We start from the raw sequence: 14,044 nt of genomic DNA, 5'->3' as shown, positions 1-14,044 counted from the left end.
CCATCACAGGACAGATTTTACCCCTTTGAAGTAAACAGGGTTTCTATTGGATGACAGCAAACAGAGATACTAAAATCTGAGGCCTTAGACCCTTTAAATACTCTGCTCGGTGTGTAGCATTAGAGCATTAAAGGGATATTCCCACCTTCAGATAAGATCATTGTCTAAATACAAGCAAAGTGGTGTTTTACTGCTTATTGAAATGTTCATCCTTTTGTGAGATTTTCTTTTGAATACAGCTTGTTGCCTTGGAGACCGACCACCGCTGCTGAATAGCAGAAGATGTGCAGTGCTTACAGTGACTGTTCATTGATGGTATCTTCTGATCCCAGCCAGCGTCAGTGCAGTGCTTACTATCTACACAGCAGCGGTGGTCGGTCTCCTAGGCAACAAACTGCAACCAAAAGAAGAGTGTTGATAGTTCAAGAACATCTGCAAATTTCAATATGCAGTAAATTGCAAAAGTGCTCCTTATTACAATATAGAGCTATGCAGATTAAAATCACTCTAAGCTTAGATACAGTGGTTCTCTCAACAGTATCACACATAACAAAGATTAGATACAGTGGTGCAGCGTATAGTATCACATGATTGGGTAAATCTAGGCTGATATTGTCTGTGGAGCTATATATTGATTCCACTCAGCAGACAGTATCACACAGGATAGGATTAGATACACAGCTCAGCAGACAGTATCACACAGGATAGGATTAGATACACAGCTCAGCAGACAGTATCACACAGGAGAGGATTAGATACACGGCTCAGCAGACAGTATCACACAGGAGAGGATTAGATACACAGCTCAGCAAATGGTATCACATAGGACAGGATTAGATACACAGCTCAACCGACAGTATCACATAGGATAGGATTAGATACACAGTTCAGCAGACAGTATCACATAGGATAGGATTAGATACACAGTTCAGCAGACAGTATCACACAGGAGAGGATTAGATACACAGCTCAGCAGACAGTATCACACAGGATAGGGTTAGATACACAGCTCAGCAGACAGTATCACACAGGAAAGGATTAGATACACAGCTCAGCAGACAGTATCACACAGGACATGATTAGATACACAGCTCAGCAGACAGTATCATACAGGATAGGATGAGATACACAGTTCAGCAGACAGTATCACATAGGATAGGATTAGATACACATATCAGCAGACAGTATCACATAGAATAGGATTACATACACATATCAGCAGACAGTATCACACAGGAGAGGATTAGATACACAGCTCAGCAAATGGTATCACATAGGACAGGATTAGATACACAGCTCAACCGACAGTATCACATAGGGTAGGATTAGATACACAGCTCAGCAGACAGTATCACATAGGATAGGATTAGATACAAATATCAGCAGACAGTATCACACAGGAGAGGATTAGATACACAGCTCAGCAGACAGTATCCCACAGGATGAGATTAGATACAGCTCAGCACAGTATCACACAGGAAAGGATTAGATACATAGCTCAGCAGACAGTATCACACAGGAAAGGATTAGATACACAGCTCAGCAGACAGTATCACACAGGATAGGATTAGATACACAGCTCAGCAGACAGTATCACACAGGAAAGGATTAGATACACAGCTCAGCAAATGGTATCACATAGGACAGGATTAGATACACAGCTCAACCGACAGTATCACATAGGGTAGGATTAGATACACAGTTCAGCAGACAGTATCACATAGGATAGGATTAGATACAAATATCAGCAGACAGTATCACACAGGAGAGGATTAGATACACAGCTCAGCAGACAGTATCCCACAGGATGAGATTAGATACAGCTCAGCACAGTATCACACAGGAAAGGATTAGATACATAGCTCAGCAGACAGTATCACACAGGAAAGGATTAGATACATAGCTCAGCAGACAGTATCACATAGGATAGGATTAGATACACAGCTCAGCAGACAGTATCACACAGGAAAGGATTAGATACACAGCTCAGCAGACAGTATCACACAGGACAGGATTAGATACACAGCTCAGCAGACAGTATCACACAGGACAGGATTAGATACACGGCTCAGCAGACAGTTTCACACAGGATAGGATTAGATACACGGCTCAGCAGAGAGTATCACACGTGATGAGCTTAGATACACCATCTTTGCACTGTACGTGATATGGTATATTAGGCGTCATACACAGCTCTGAAGGCAGGCCGTCTGGCAGCTCCTGACCTCCTCATATAGACACTCAGATCCACTAAGGGTATAGATTGATAATGATATAGAGAGGGAGATACGGCAACCCTCTATCTCTGGCTCTAAAATCCTGACCGTTTTTCCCCCCACAATAATGATATGATGAGTTTGTGATCTTTACAATACTGGTCTCGGTAACTAATGTGACTTTCTGACTTCTGCAGCCTTGCCTGATGTGAGAAGCTCTGATGCATCCAGGAAAGGGTCCCACATTGTGGATCTACCCCCAATGTCATCTGTGTCCATTAAGCGGCAGGTGGGGTGCACCGAGGATTATTTATTATCCAAGCTCCCGGCGGATGGGCGAGATGTGCCATTCGTGGTCCCAACATTTACACCCTCCTATATTCAGCCAAGGACAGTGACCAGTCCAACACTCATGGATGGTCTGAAAGGTAACGCATCGCCCTATAACGTATCATCCCCCAAAATTATCAATAGTAAATACATGACCCAGGGTCATCCTCCTGTGTAAATGATTGCTAGTTTCACCTTCCCTTGTGAGGAGGACACAGTACTACAATGTTGTGTTGGGTGGATGGAGATTTAGTAGATCAGTCACTGTCACAGGAGATGTGTAGTCGCAGGATGACGCCCATCTGTGACCTTTAGTGGCCATTGTGTCTCAGTCACATCGCTCTTGTGTCATCCATTGCTGCGTAACTGGTCTAATCCTCCCGTCACTCAGGATCTGCGAGGGCCACTTTCACTGACAGGAAGACGGAACTGTCCACTATGTATCAACAAGGACCAAATTACGATGTGGTTTATAACCCGGGGTACGCCCTGCAGCACATCTCCCCTGACCTAAACCGGCGGGCGACACTGAACCCGAATAATGCCCGGCTGTACGGTTCAGGTGAGTACATCTAATCCACTCTCTCATGATTGTATTATTGTGCTGGTACGTGTGCTGTGCGACGCTCTGCAGGCGGAGTGTACTGCAGTGTATCGCTTCCCATACACCATGTAGTATCATGAGATCCTGTATATCTGCAGAGTAATGTCCTATAGAGTACAGAATTATAATATACCGTATTTTTCGGATTATAAAACGCACTTTTCCTCCCAAAAATTTGGGAGGAAAATGAGGGGTGTGTCTTAAAATCCGAATATAGCCTACCGGTGGGGCTGTCTGTGCGGGCGTCTGGGTGCGTGCGGGCGGGCGTCCAAGAGCTCCATCTGCGCACACGCCGCTCTGGGAGTCAGCACGTACGCAGATGGAGCCCTTGGATGAGAGCTCCATCTGTGCATGCGCCGCTCCAGGCGCCATCACTTGAATCGGGACCGCGGACACAGTGGGACACACCGCACCGCTCCACCACTGAGCCGCCACCGCTGAGCCGTCACCGCCGCTGCCACCACTGAGCCGTCACCGCTGCTGCCACCGCTGAGCCATCGGCGCCGCTGCCACCGCTGAGTCGCCGCTGCCACCGCTGAGCCGTCGCCGCCACCGCTGAGCCGTCGCCGCCGCTGCCACCGTTGAGCCGTCGCCGCCGCTGCCACCGCTGAGCCGTCGCCGCCACCGCTGAGCCGTCCCCGCCGCTGTCACTGCTGAGCCGTCCCCACCGCTGCCACCGCTGAGCCGTCCTCGCCGCTGCCACCGCTGGGTCGTCACCGCCGCTGCCACCGCTGAGCCGTCACCGCTGAGCCGTCACCGCCGCTGCCACCGCTGAGCCGTCACCGCCGCTGCCACTGCTGAGCCGTCACTGCCGCTGCCACTGCTGAGCCGTCACCGCCGCTGCCACTGCTGAGCCGTCACTGCCGCTGCCACTGCTGAGCCGTCACCGCCGCTGCCACTGCTGAGCCGTCACTGCCGCTGCCACTGCTGAGCCGTCACCGCCGCTACCACCACTGAGTCGTCACCGCCGCTGCCACCACTGAGCCGTCCCCGCCGCTGCCACCACTGAGACGCCACTGCAGCTGTCCCTACTGACCCGCCGCTGCCACCACTGACCGCCGCTGTCAGCACAACCTCTGCCTCCTGTGACCCCGCTTCACCACCACTGCTGCCCCCCTCTGGTAAGACAACACCACCGGAGTATAAGACGGATCCCATATTTTTTTCCTTTTTTATCTCTAGATTTGGGGTGCGTCTTATAAAACGAAAAATACGGTAGTTGTGAGGCGTTTATGAAGGTGCACCGTACTGTGGTATACAATGTAGACGCCGGCTATTGAACAAGTGCATCTGTTATTAGAGCCAGTTGAGAAGATGGAAAATATTCCGATTTTCATCCACAAAACTCAGGCGATTTCCACTCTTATTGTCAGGGGCGCCTGCAGACAGTGAAAGTGTGTGACAACTTCTCCTCTGTTGGAACTGACCCAACACAATCTAAATCCTGTCATTTCTGGGTGTCTTCTAGTTTGTGACCTGAGAAACATCAAATCGAGCGACTCTCCGGGGAGCAGCTCCCTCCATGATCTCAGCAGCTATATCCAGGTATGAGGAAGTGACCGGGAGAATAAAGTCCTGCCAGGGGCGGAGGGGAGGGGGGCGGAAGAATAGGCTGCATATAAAAAAAATCAGACAACTTGCATGTGACTGGGGACAAAAGATTAAATATACAAGACCCCCGAACTTCTGCCATCGATTCTGTGTCTATTTTCACCCCTATGTGTTATTCCTTTGTCTCAGATTTGTTATTTTTGTTTTGTGGTGACATTCATGAATTGCAACTTTTTGTTTTAGAAGTCACAAATGTTTTGTACAAAGTCAATCTACTCCAGCGGTGGACAAAAAAATACCTAGGACTAATTCTTCAATCTCTATTTGCATAGAATATTTTATAACATTGGTGTAAAAAAAAAAAAAACAACAAATGCTGAAAATTACATATAAGGCTATGTTCACATTTCCGTTGTTTTGCATCCGTCACAATCCGCCGCTCTGATAAACAACGCAATTTGTTTGGCGGATTCCGTTGTTTCCCATAGATTTGTATGAGCGGTGGATTGCGACTGATGCCCTTGCGTTGCTCCGCCCGAATGATCAGTCGTGGAACGTCTGACCGTCGGGCAGCAGGAACGCAGCATGTAACGTTTTTTGAGCAGCGGAATCCTTTTGTTTTCACTGCACATGCTCAGATCTTGTGGTAATCATTCAAATCAAGGTCTCTCTCTCAGTGGTCGAATGATCAGCTGATCTCCCGGCGGCCAGCTTCTGTGAGTGATCAGCTGATCGCCCGGTGGCTGACTTTTGAGAGCGATCAGCTGATCTCCCGGCCTCCGGCTTTTGAGAGCGATCAGCTGATCTGATATCCCGGCGTCCAGCTTTTGAGAGTGATCAGCTGATCTCCCGGCAGCCGGCTTTTGAGAGCGATCAGCTGATTTCCTGGCGGCTGGCTTCAACTGATCTCCCGATGATTGTTTTTTGAGTGATCAGCTAATCTCCTGGCAGCCGGCTTTTGAGAGTGATCAGCTGATCTCTCGGCGGCCGGCTTTTGAGAGCGATCAGCTGATCTCTCGGCGGCCGGCTTTTGAGAGCGATCAGCTGATCTCTCGGCGGCCGGCTTTTGAGAGCGATCAGCTGATCTCCCGGCCTCCGGCTTTTGAGAGCGATCAGCTGATCTGATATCCCGGCGTCCAGCTTTTGAGAGTGATCAGCTGATCTCCCGGCAGCCGGCTTTTGAGAGCGATCAGCTGATTTCCTGGCGGCTGGCTTCAACTGATCTCCCGATGATTGTTTTTTGAGTGATCAGCTAATCTCCTGGCAGCCGGCTTTTGAGAGTGATCAGCTGATCTCTCGGCGGCCGGCTTTTGAGAGCGATCAGCTGATCTCTCGGCGGCCGGCTTTTGAGAGCGATCAGCTGATCTCCCGGCCTCCGGCTTTTGAGAGCGATCAGCTGATCTGATATCCCGGCGTCCAGCTTTTGAGAGTGATCAGCTGATCTCCCGGCAGCCGGCTTTTGAGAGCGATCAGCTGATTTCCTGGCGGCTGGCTTCAACTGATCTCCCGATGATTGTTTTTTGAGTGATCAGCTAATCTCCTGGCAGCCGGCTTTTGAGAGTGATCAGCTGATCTCCCGGCAGCCGGCTTTTGAGAGCGATCAGCTGATTTCCTGGCGGCTGGCTTCAACTGATCTCCCGATGATTGTTTTTTGAGTGATCAGCTAATCTCCTGGCAGCCGGCTTTTGAGAGTGATCAGCTGATCTCTCGGCGGCCGGCTTTTGAGAGCGATCAGCTGATATCTCGGCAGCCGGCTTTTGAGAGCGATCAGCTGATCTGATATCCCAGCGGCCGGCTTTTGAGAGTGATCAGCTGATCTCCCGGCAGCCGGCTTTTGAGAGTGATCAGCTGATCTCTCGACAGCCGGCTTTTGAGAGCGATCAGCTGATCCCCCAGCGGCCGGCTTTTGAGAGCGATCAGCTGATCTGATATCCCGGCGGCCGGCTTTTGAGAGTGATCAGCTGATCTCCCGGCAGCCGGCTTTTGAGAGTGATCAGCTGATCTCCTGGCAGCCGGCTTTTGAGAGCGATCAGCTGATCTCTCGGCAGCCGGCTTTTGAGAGCGATCAGCTGATCTGATATCCCGGCAGCCGGCTTTTGAGAGTGATCAGCTGATCTCTCGACAGCCGGCTTTTGAGAGCGATCAGCTGATCTGATCCCCCAGCGGCCGGCTTTTGAGAGCGATCAGCTGATCTGATATCCCGGCGGCCGGCTTTTGAGAGTGATCAGCTGATCTCCCGGCAGCCGGCTTTTGAGAGTGATCAGCTGATCTCTCGGCAGCCTGCTTTTGAGAGCGATCAGCTGATCTCTCGGCAGCCTGCTTTTGAGAGCGATCAGCTGATCTCTCGGCAGCCTGCTTTTGAGAGCGATCAGCTGATCTCTCTCTCTCTCGTTTTTATACTCAAAGCATTTCACCAACGGAATCCGCTTTCTCATGACAATTCTTGTCACTCGTTGTACAACGCATCAGTCACAAGCATCAAGCAACGCATGTGACTGATGCAAAAAAAAACGGAATTGTGATCATAGCCTTAGATAGAAGGAAAATTCCCCAGTATGGATCACTGTCGGCTAGAGAGCTGATGATAGAAGTTTCTGCTACATTCATGTTCATGAGAATAGTTGAAGCAGGTTGTAGTTTAGGCCGATCAGATTCATGATTGATGAGGGGAAATCAGTCCCAGTCGGCCATATTTTCTTGAGTACCCGATGCTGGCAGCCATGCTAGATCCCTTTTTTGTGAACCCACCCATAGTACTGAAGGACAGGGCATAGGACCACTTTTAGGCCCAAATTAAAAGGATTTCATCTATTTTTCCAGAGATACGATTCTGTCTCCAGTATTCGAAGCAGCAACTCCTCCAGGAAGGACTCCCAGGGCAGTAACCGCAGCCTAGGTATGTCTGACCAAAACAGTAAAATGTCTCCACTAGTGGCAGTGGGCATCACTTCTGACAACCTCATATACCATCTAACCCTGACATCAGTACCGCATTATATCCCAGCCTACAAAAACATTGCCCTTTGGAATGAGGGACCTCCCCAATCCTTGCAGCTGTAGGGCAGGATATTGAATGTTGGTTTTTTTAGATTATTTTGTTACATTATAGGCCGATTCCATTTCCTTTTGATGGGCATCTGGTGGATAATGGAAACCTGAGCCTGCGCTGAATCTGAGTCCCTCTCTGCACTGACTTTCCCTTTGTTACAGACACAATAACCCTGTCGGGGGATGAGCGCGAGTTCGGGCGGTTACATTTCAGGCTGCGGTATGCGACGGCGGTGGAGCAAATCTGGATTACAGTGTTACAGGTAAGCCATGCCCTGCACTATAGGTGGGAACAGACGGAAGAGGGCCCCTGTGCAAGAACAGGGCCCAATAATGCCCCCCTTCATGCGACTGTGATGGAAGCTGCTTGTAGCTTTGGAGGTGGTTGTGGCCCATTTACGACTACACAAGTTGCAGCAATGAGATCCCTACAGAAAGCCATAGATGAGGAGACGCTGCCTCCCCAGCTCGGATGGACGTCTCACTACAAAAAAATATGCACTACGCACAATTTATTTTTTTCCAAATTACTAGGCTAAATTTCCCTTTTTCTTAATATTGGACATCAGGAGAATTCCATATCCGTGCATTGCTCAATGTAGTAACGTCTCTGCCGGTTTCCTAACTCTAACGTCAATATTGCTCAATCGGGAGAAGTTCTTCCTTTCAGGGTCAGTTCCTTATATTTAAAGATCTCTGCTTTCTGGGAGTGAATTGAACCTTACATTCAGAGGATGAAAGTCTGTCCCGCTCGAATATTTTGTCAAAGCAGAGTAACAATTTTATCATTCTCGGCAATAGTCTGTGATCTATATGTAGGAGCACAGATCAGCCTCCATCCTACAGTTACCGAAACAGTGTAACAAACCTCAGCAGTGAGAACAGGACTAAGTCAGTATCAGATCAGCCTCCATCTTATACTCACCGATACATTGTAACAAGCCTCAGCAGTGCGAACAGGACTAAATTAGTAACGGATCAGCCTCCATATTAATCTCACCGATACATTGTAACAAGCCTCAGCAGTGAGAACAGGACTAAATTAGTAACGGATCAGCCTCCATCTTATACTCACCGATACATTGTAACAAGCCTCAGCAGTGCGAACAGGACTAGTTAGTATCGGATCAGCCTCCATATTAATCTCACCAATACATTGTAACAAGCCTCAGCAGTGAGAACAGGACTAGGTTAGTATCAGATCAGCCTCCATACTAATCTCACCAATACATTGTAACAAGCCTCAGCAGTGCGAACAGGACTAAATTAGTATCGGATCAGCCTCCATATTAATCTCACCGATACATTGTAACAAGCCTCAGCAGTGCGAACAGGACTAAATTAGTAACGGATCAGCCTCCATATTAATCTCACCGATACATTGTAACAAGCCTCAGCAGTGCGAACAGGACTAAATTAGTAACGGATCAGCCTCCATATTAATCTCACCGATACATTGTAACAAGCCTCAGCAGTGCGAACAGGACTAAATTAGTAACGGATCAGCCTCCATATTAATCTCACCGATACATTGTAACAAGCCTCAGCAGTGCGAACAGGACTAAATTAGTAACGGATCAGCCCCCATATTAATCTCACCGATACATTGTAACAAGCCTCAGCAGTGCGAACAGGACTAAATTAGTAACGGATCAGCCCCCATATTAATCTCACCGACACATTGTAACAAGCCTCAGCAGTGAGAACAGGACTAAATTAGTAACTGATCAGCCTCCATATTAACCTCACCGATACATTGTAACAAGCCTCAGCAGTGCGAACAGGACTAAATTAGTAACGGATCAGCCTCCATATTAATCTCACCGATACATTGTAACAAGCCTCAGCAGTGCGAACAGGACTAAATTAGTAACGGATCAGCCTCCATATTAATCTCACCGATACATTGTAACAAGCCTCAGCAGTGCGAACAGGACTAAATTAGTAACGGATCAGCCCCCATATTAATCTCACCGACACATTGTAACAAGCCTCAGCAGTGAGAACAGGACTAAATTAGTAACTGATCAGCCTCCATATTAACCTCACCGATACATTGTAACAAGCCTCAGCAGTGCGAACAAAACTAAGTAAGTAACAGATCAGTCTCCATACTAATCTCACCGACACATTGTAACAAGCCTCAGTACTGTGGTTTGGACTACCGTAAATCAGGAATAGATCAGTCTGCATCTTATATTCACCGATACATTGTAACAAGCCTCAGCAGTGCGAACAGGACTAAGTTAGTATCGGATCAGCCTCCATACTAATCTCACCGATACATTGTAACAAGCCTCAGCAGTGAGAACAGGACTAGGTTAGTATCGGATCAGCCTCCATACTAATTTTACCGATACATTGGAACAAGCCTCAGCAGTGCGAACAGGACTAAGTTAGAATCGGATAAGCCTCAATACTAATCTCACCGACACATTATAACAAGCCTCAGCAGTGCGAACAGGACTAGTTAGTATCGGATCAGCCTCCATACTAATCTCACCGATACATTGTAACAAACCTCAGCAGTGCGAACAGAACTAAGTAACAGATCAATCTCCATACTAATCTCACCGATACATTGTAACAAGCCTCAGCAGTGTGAACAGGACTAGTTAGTATCGGATCAGCCTCCATACTAATCTCAACGATACATTGTAACAAGCCTCAGCAGTGCGAACAGGACTAGTTAGTATCGGATCAGCCTCCATACTAATCTCCCCGATACATTGTAACAAGCCTCAGCAGTGAGAACAGGACTAGGTTAGTATCGGATCAGCCTCCATACTAATTTTACCGATACATTGGAACAAGCCTCAGCAGTGCGAACAGGACTAAGTTAGAATCGGATAAGCCTCAATACTAATCTCACCGACACATTATAACAAGCCTCAGCAGTGCGAACAGGACTAGTTAGTATCGGATCAGCCTCCATACTAATCTCACCGATACATTGTAACAAACCTCAGCAGTGCGAACAGAACTAAGTAAGTAACAGATCAGTCTCCATACTAATCTCACCGATACATTGTAACAAGCCTCAGCAGTGCGAACAGGACTAAGTTAGTATCGGATCAGTCTCCATACTAATCTCACCGACACATTGTAACAAGCCTCAGCAGTGAGAACAGGACTAAGTTAGTATCGGATCAGCCTCCATACTAATCTCACCGACACATTGTAACAAGCCTCAGCAGTGAGGACAGGACTAAGTTAGTAATGGATCAGCCTCCATACTAATCTCACCAATACATTGTAACAAGCCTCAGTACTGTGGTCTGGACTACTGTAAATCAGGAATAGATCAGCCTTCATCTTATACTCCCCGACACATTGTAACAAGCCTCAGCAGTGTGAAAAGGACTAAATTAGGAACAGATCATCCTCCATCCTAAACTCACCGATGCATCATGTGGACGTTCACCTACAGTCCCCTAAATTCTACCTATGTGGGGTGTAAACTTTTACTGATTACAGCAATTTACTCCTAATATTCTAACATATTTTATACAGTTTGTTTCCGTTTTGCACAGTCATGTATTCCTCTGAGTGCAGCCAGCAGTGTAAAGAATGGAGGTTTTCATTCTTGATGCCATGACTATGTTCAGCGTCTTTCTACACGTAAATGTAATCTCAAGGCTAAACAGCCTTATTATGCAAATGTGCACCTTTCAGCTATTCTTGGGTTGTTCTTGAGATTTTCCTGTAAATACAGTGACTTCCACGCCAGTCGGGGATCAGTTACCACTTTTGCTCCTGATCAAGAAATAGTTGGATAATTAATTTAAGACTATAACTATTAGCGTTTACAAGAATTGTCTATGTTCCTCCTCAGCTGAAGGACCTGAACTGGCCGGCGAGCTGCGGTGATTCCCCAAACATCTACATTAAGGGAATTATTACCCTACCCAAACCCATCCAGTTTAAATCTTCTGCTAAGGAGGCCTCTCTGGTAAGTGAAATTCTTAAGGCATCATTGATCACTTTCCCCCTTGATGAAGCGGCGGGCTACGTGCTGAGGGCCGTGAAATGTACGTCGGGCTTTTCCACCCTCAGACCCTAGTAATGTTTCTTTGACTGTGCTATATGCCTTTGAACAAATACTTAATTATTTAATGTTTACCTGGTCTATTTATATTTGCAATTCTTGCATGTAGCCTATTAATTTGTAATGGTCACTCCTTTCATTGCCACTTGGTAATAATTTGAACCACGGGTCACTTATCTTGTTTAATGGGCTATACATGTGAGTTGTACTGTATTAACATTTTTGTTACGGAGGGCTGTACCTGATAACCTTCATCCTCCCCATCTCTTTTTGGTGTTACCATCTTTTCATACATTATATTCTCTTTTAATCTTTCTGCACTGGCACATTGAATTTCTTTGAATAAAATATTATTCGAATTTAGCAATTGTGCTCACGCTTTCTTTTTTGCTGTACATCATTGTAGGGCTGCCTACAGGTTTCCTCTTGTGCACTGGGGTACGGTGGGGACGGAGCCCACCTCATGAGATCACTGGTTCTAAGGGAGCAGGAAAAACATCTAAGCAAATTAAAAGCATTCAATTCATCCTCTTCTATTTAGCCCAATAGATAAACCATGAGGGTGCGCGGTGTCCCACTGTCTGCAAATCTTGGAGTGGAAGCAGTTAGGCCACCAAGCCCCCACCCAAAAATTGATAGAAACTGCCACTAGATGGTTATCCAAAAAATTAAAAAAGCATCCTCCAAAGCAATACATTTATCATCTATTTATAGGGTAAATATTTAATTACTGTGGGTTTGACTGCTGGGACCCCCATGACTGTACAAATGGAGATCTCAATGTTGTGTGGCTGGGTGGCAGGTTACATTCACTTTATGGGACTGACTGAATGGCTATCATCATCCTCATCATCATCATCATCCTCATCATCATCATCATCCTCATCAGACTGAAAGAAGTGAATGGAGCTGTGATCACTCATAGGCACGGCTTCTTCGTTCACACAGGTGACTGTTCTTGGGATGTGGGTCCCAACAGTTGGACAATTACTACTATTCTGTAAAAATATTTGGTGGAAACACCCTTTTAACACTAGAAGTCCCAGGAATTTCAAGCTCCATAGGGTTCCAATGGCCTCTGTGGGACTTCTAGTGTTAAGCAGCACATCGCTCCCATAGAGTTTACACTGCACCCTAACTCCTTTTAAACACCTCCTTCATTATGGTTGAGGAGTAGGCGTAATAAGGGACTCGGGACCCCTTATATTGTAATCTCAGGGGTCCAAATCAAACATTACTAGCTATCCTGTGGTGGATAAACCCCTAATATACATGCTAAGCCCCATCGGAGGTTGTGATATTAGATGTTTGTATAAATATATTTAAATGGAGGAACTCTTCACCATCTTTCCCTTATTATAACACTACTACAAAGTGCTAATAGATTTGTGGATTTTAGGAAAGCTGCCGACATTGCCCTTCATTGCAGATGACAAGTCGGCAATCCTTCTTCAAACAGACGGGAAAGATATCTGTCATCCAGAAACTATTGTCATGTTACTATAGACACAGATTTGGCCAGAACAACCCTCCATCCATTGCCAGTTACAAAACGGATACAAAAAGTCAGATCGTGGTGTAAGGACGAGTCACAGCGACAAACAAAGGACAAATCAGACTTTTCTCAGGAAAGAAACAGAATTGCCTAAAAAAGTCTGAGACTAATGATGATATCTTGTCTCCAAAAAGTAATGCCATGCAGTGACCTAATACATAACAGCGCCATACAGTGCCCTAATAATCTAATATATAAAGCTTAGTGTGTGTGTGTGTATGTCCGCTAAAGGAATTCGCACCGTCGCATGTACAATCACGAAATTTTGCACAGACGCCTCATGTGACCCTGGGAACGTCGTAGACTATGTTTTGACAGAAAAGTTTAACCCAGTGCTTTACAGTTAGTCTCTAAAATCCTGCCGCCATTAAACGAAAAGGAGGTGGGAGCTATAGGTTATTAATAGCAACTGTCAGTGGTTGCTATAGGAACAAAATAAACTGTTAGTATAAGAAGCTTATGTGTGAGGTTATATGATGTCGGTGGAGAGACGGATAGAGAGACAGAAAAAGACAGACAGACACAGACAGAGACAGCCCGGGAAAGAGACAGCCCGGGAACGAGACAGCCCGGGAACGAGACAGCCCGGGATTGAGACAGCCCGGGAACGAGACAGCCCGGGAACGAGACAGCCCGGGAACGAGACAGCCCGGGAACGAGACAGCCCGGGAACGAGACAGCCCGGGAACGAG

General features: G+C 46.8%; 1 protein-coding gene across 1 annotated transcript in view; it reads left to right on the top strand.

Annotated features, from left to right (window-relative positions):
• The window catches only part of TC2N (tandem C2 domains, nuclear), a 47,037-nt gene that overhangs the window by 24,128 nt on the left and 8,865 nt on the right, over window positions 1-14,044 (top strand). Inside the window, exons 4-9 of the mRNA XM_075330618.1 lie at window positions 2,414-2,644; window positions 2,938-3,108; window positions 4,619-4,695; window positions 7,522-7,597; window positions 7,912-8,012; window positions 11,585-11,701. Coding sequence (XP_075186733.1) covers window positions 2,414-2,644; window positions 2,938-3,108; window positions 4,619-4,695; window positions 7,522-7,597; window positions 7,912-8,012; window positions 11,585-11,701 — 773 coding nt within the window. The remainder of the gene's footprint in view (window positions 1-2,413; window positions 2,645-2,937; window positions 3,109-4,618; window positions 4,696-7,521; window positions 7,598-7,911; window positions 8,013-11,584; window positions 11,702-14,044) is intronic.

The sequence above is a fragment of the Anomaloglossus baeobatrachus genome, chromosome 12 (assembly GCF_048569485.1).
Source record: "Anomaloglossus baeobatrachus isolate aAnoBae1 chromosome 12, aAnoBae1.hap1, whole genome shotgun sequence".
NCBI classification, from domain to species: Eukaryota; Metazoa; Chordata; class Amphibia; order Anura; family Aromobatidae; genus Anomaloglossus; species Anomaloglossus baeobatrachus.
Note: the sequence above shows the minus strand (reverse complement) of the source record. Positions and strands in the feature narration are given on the sequence as shown.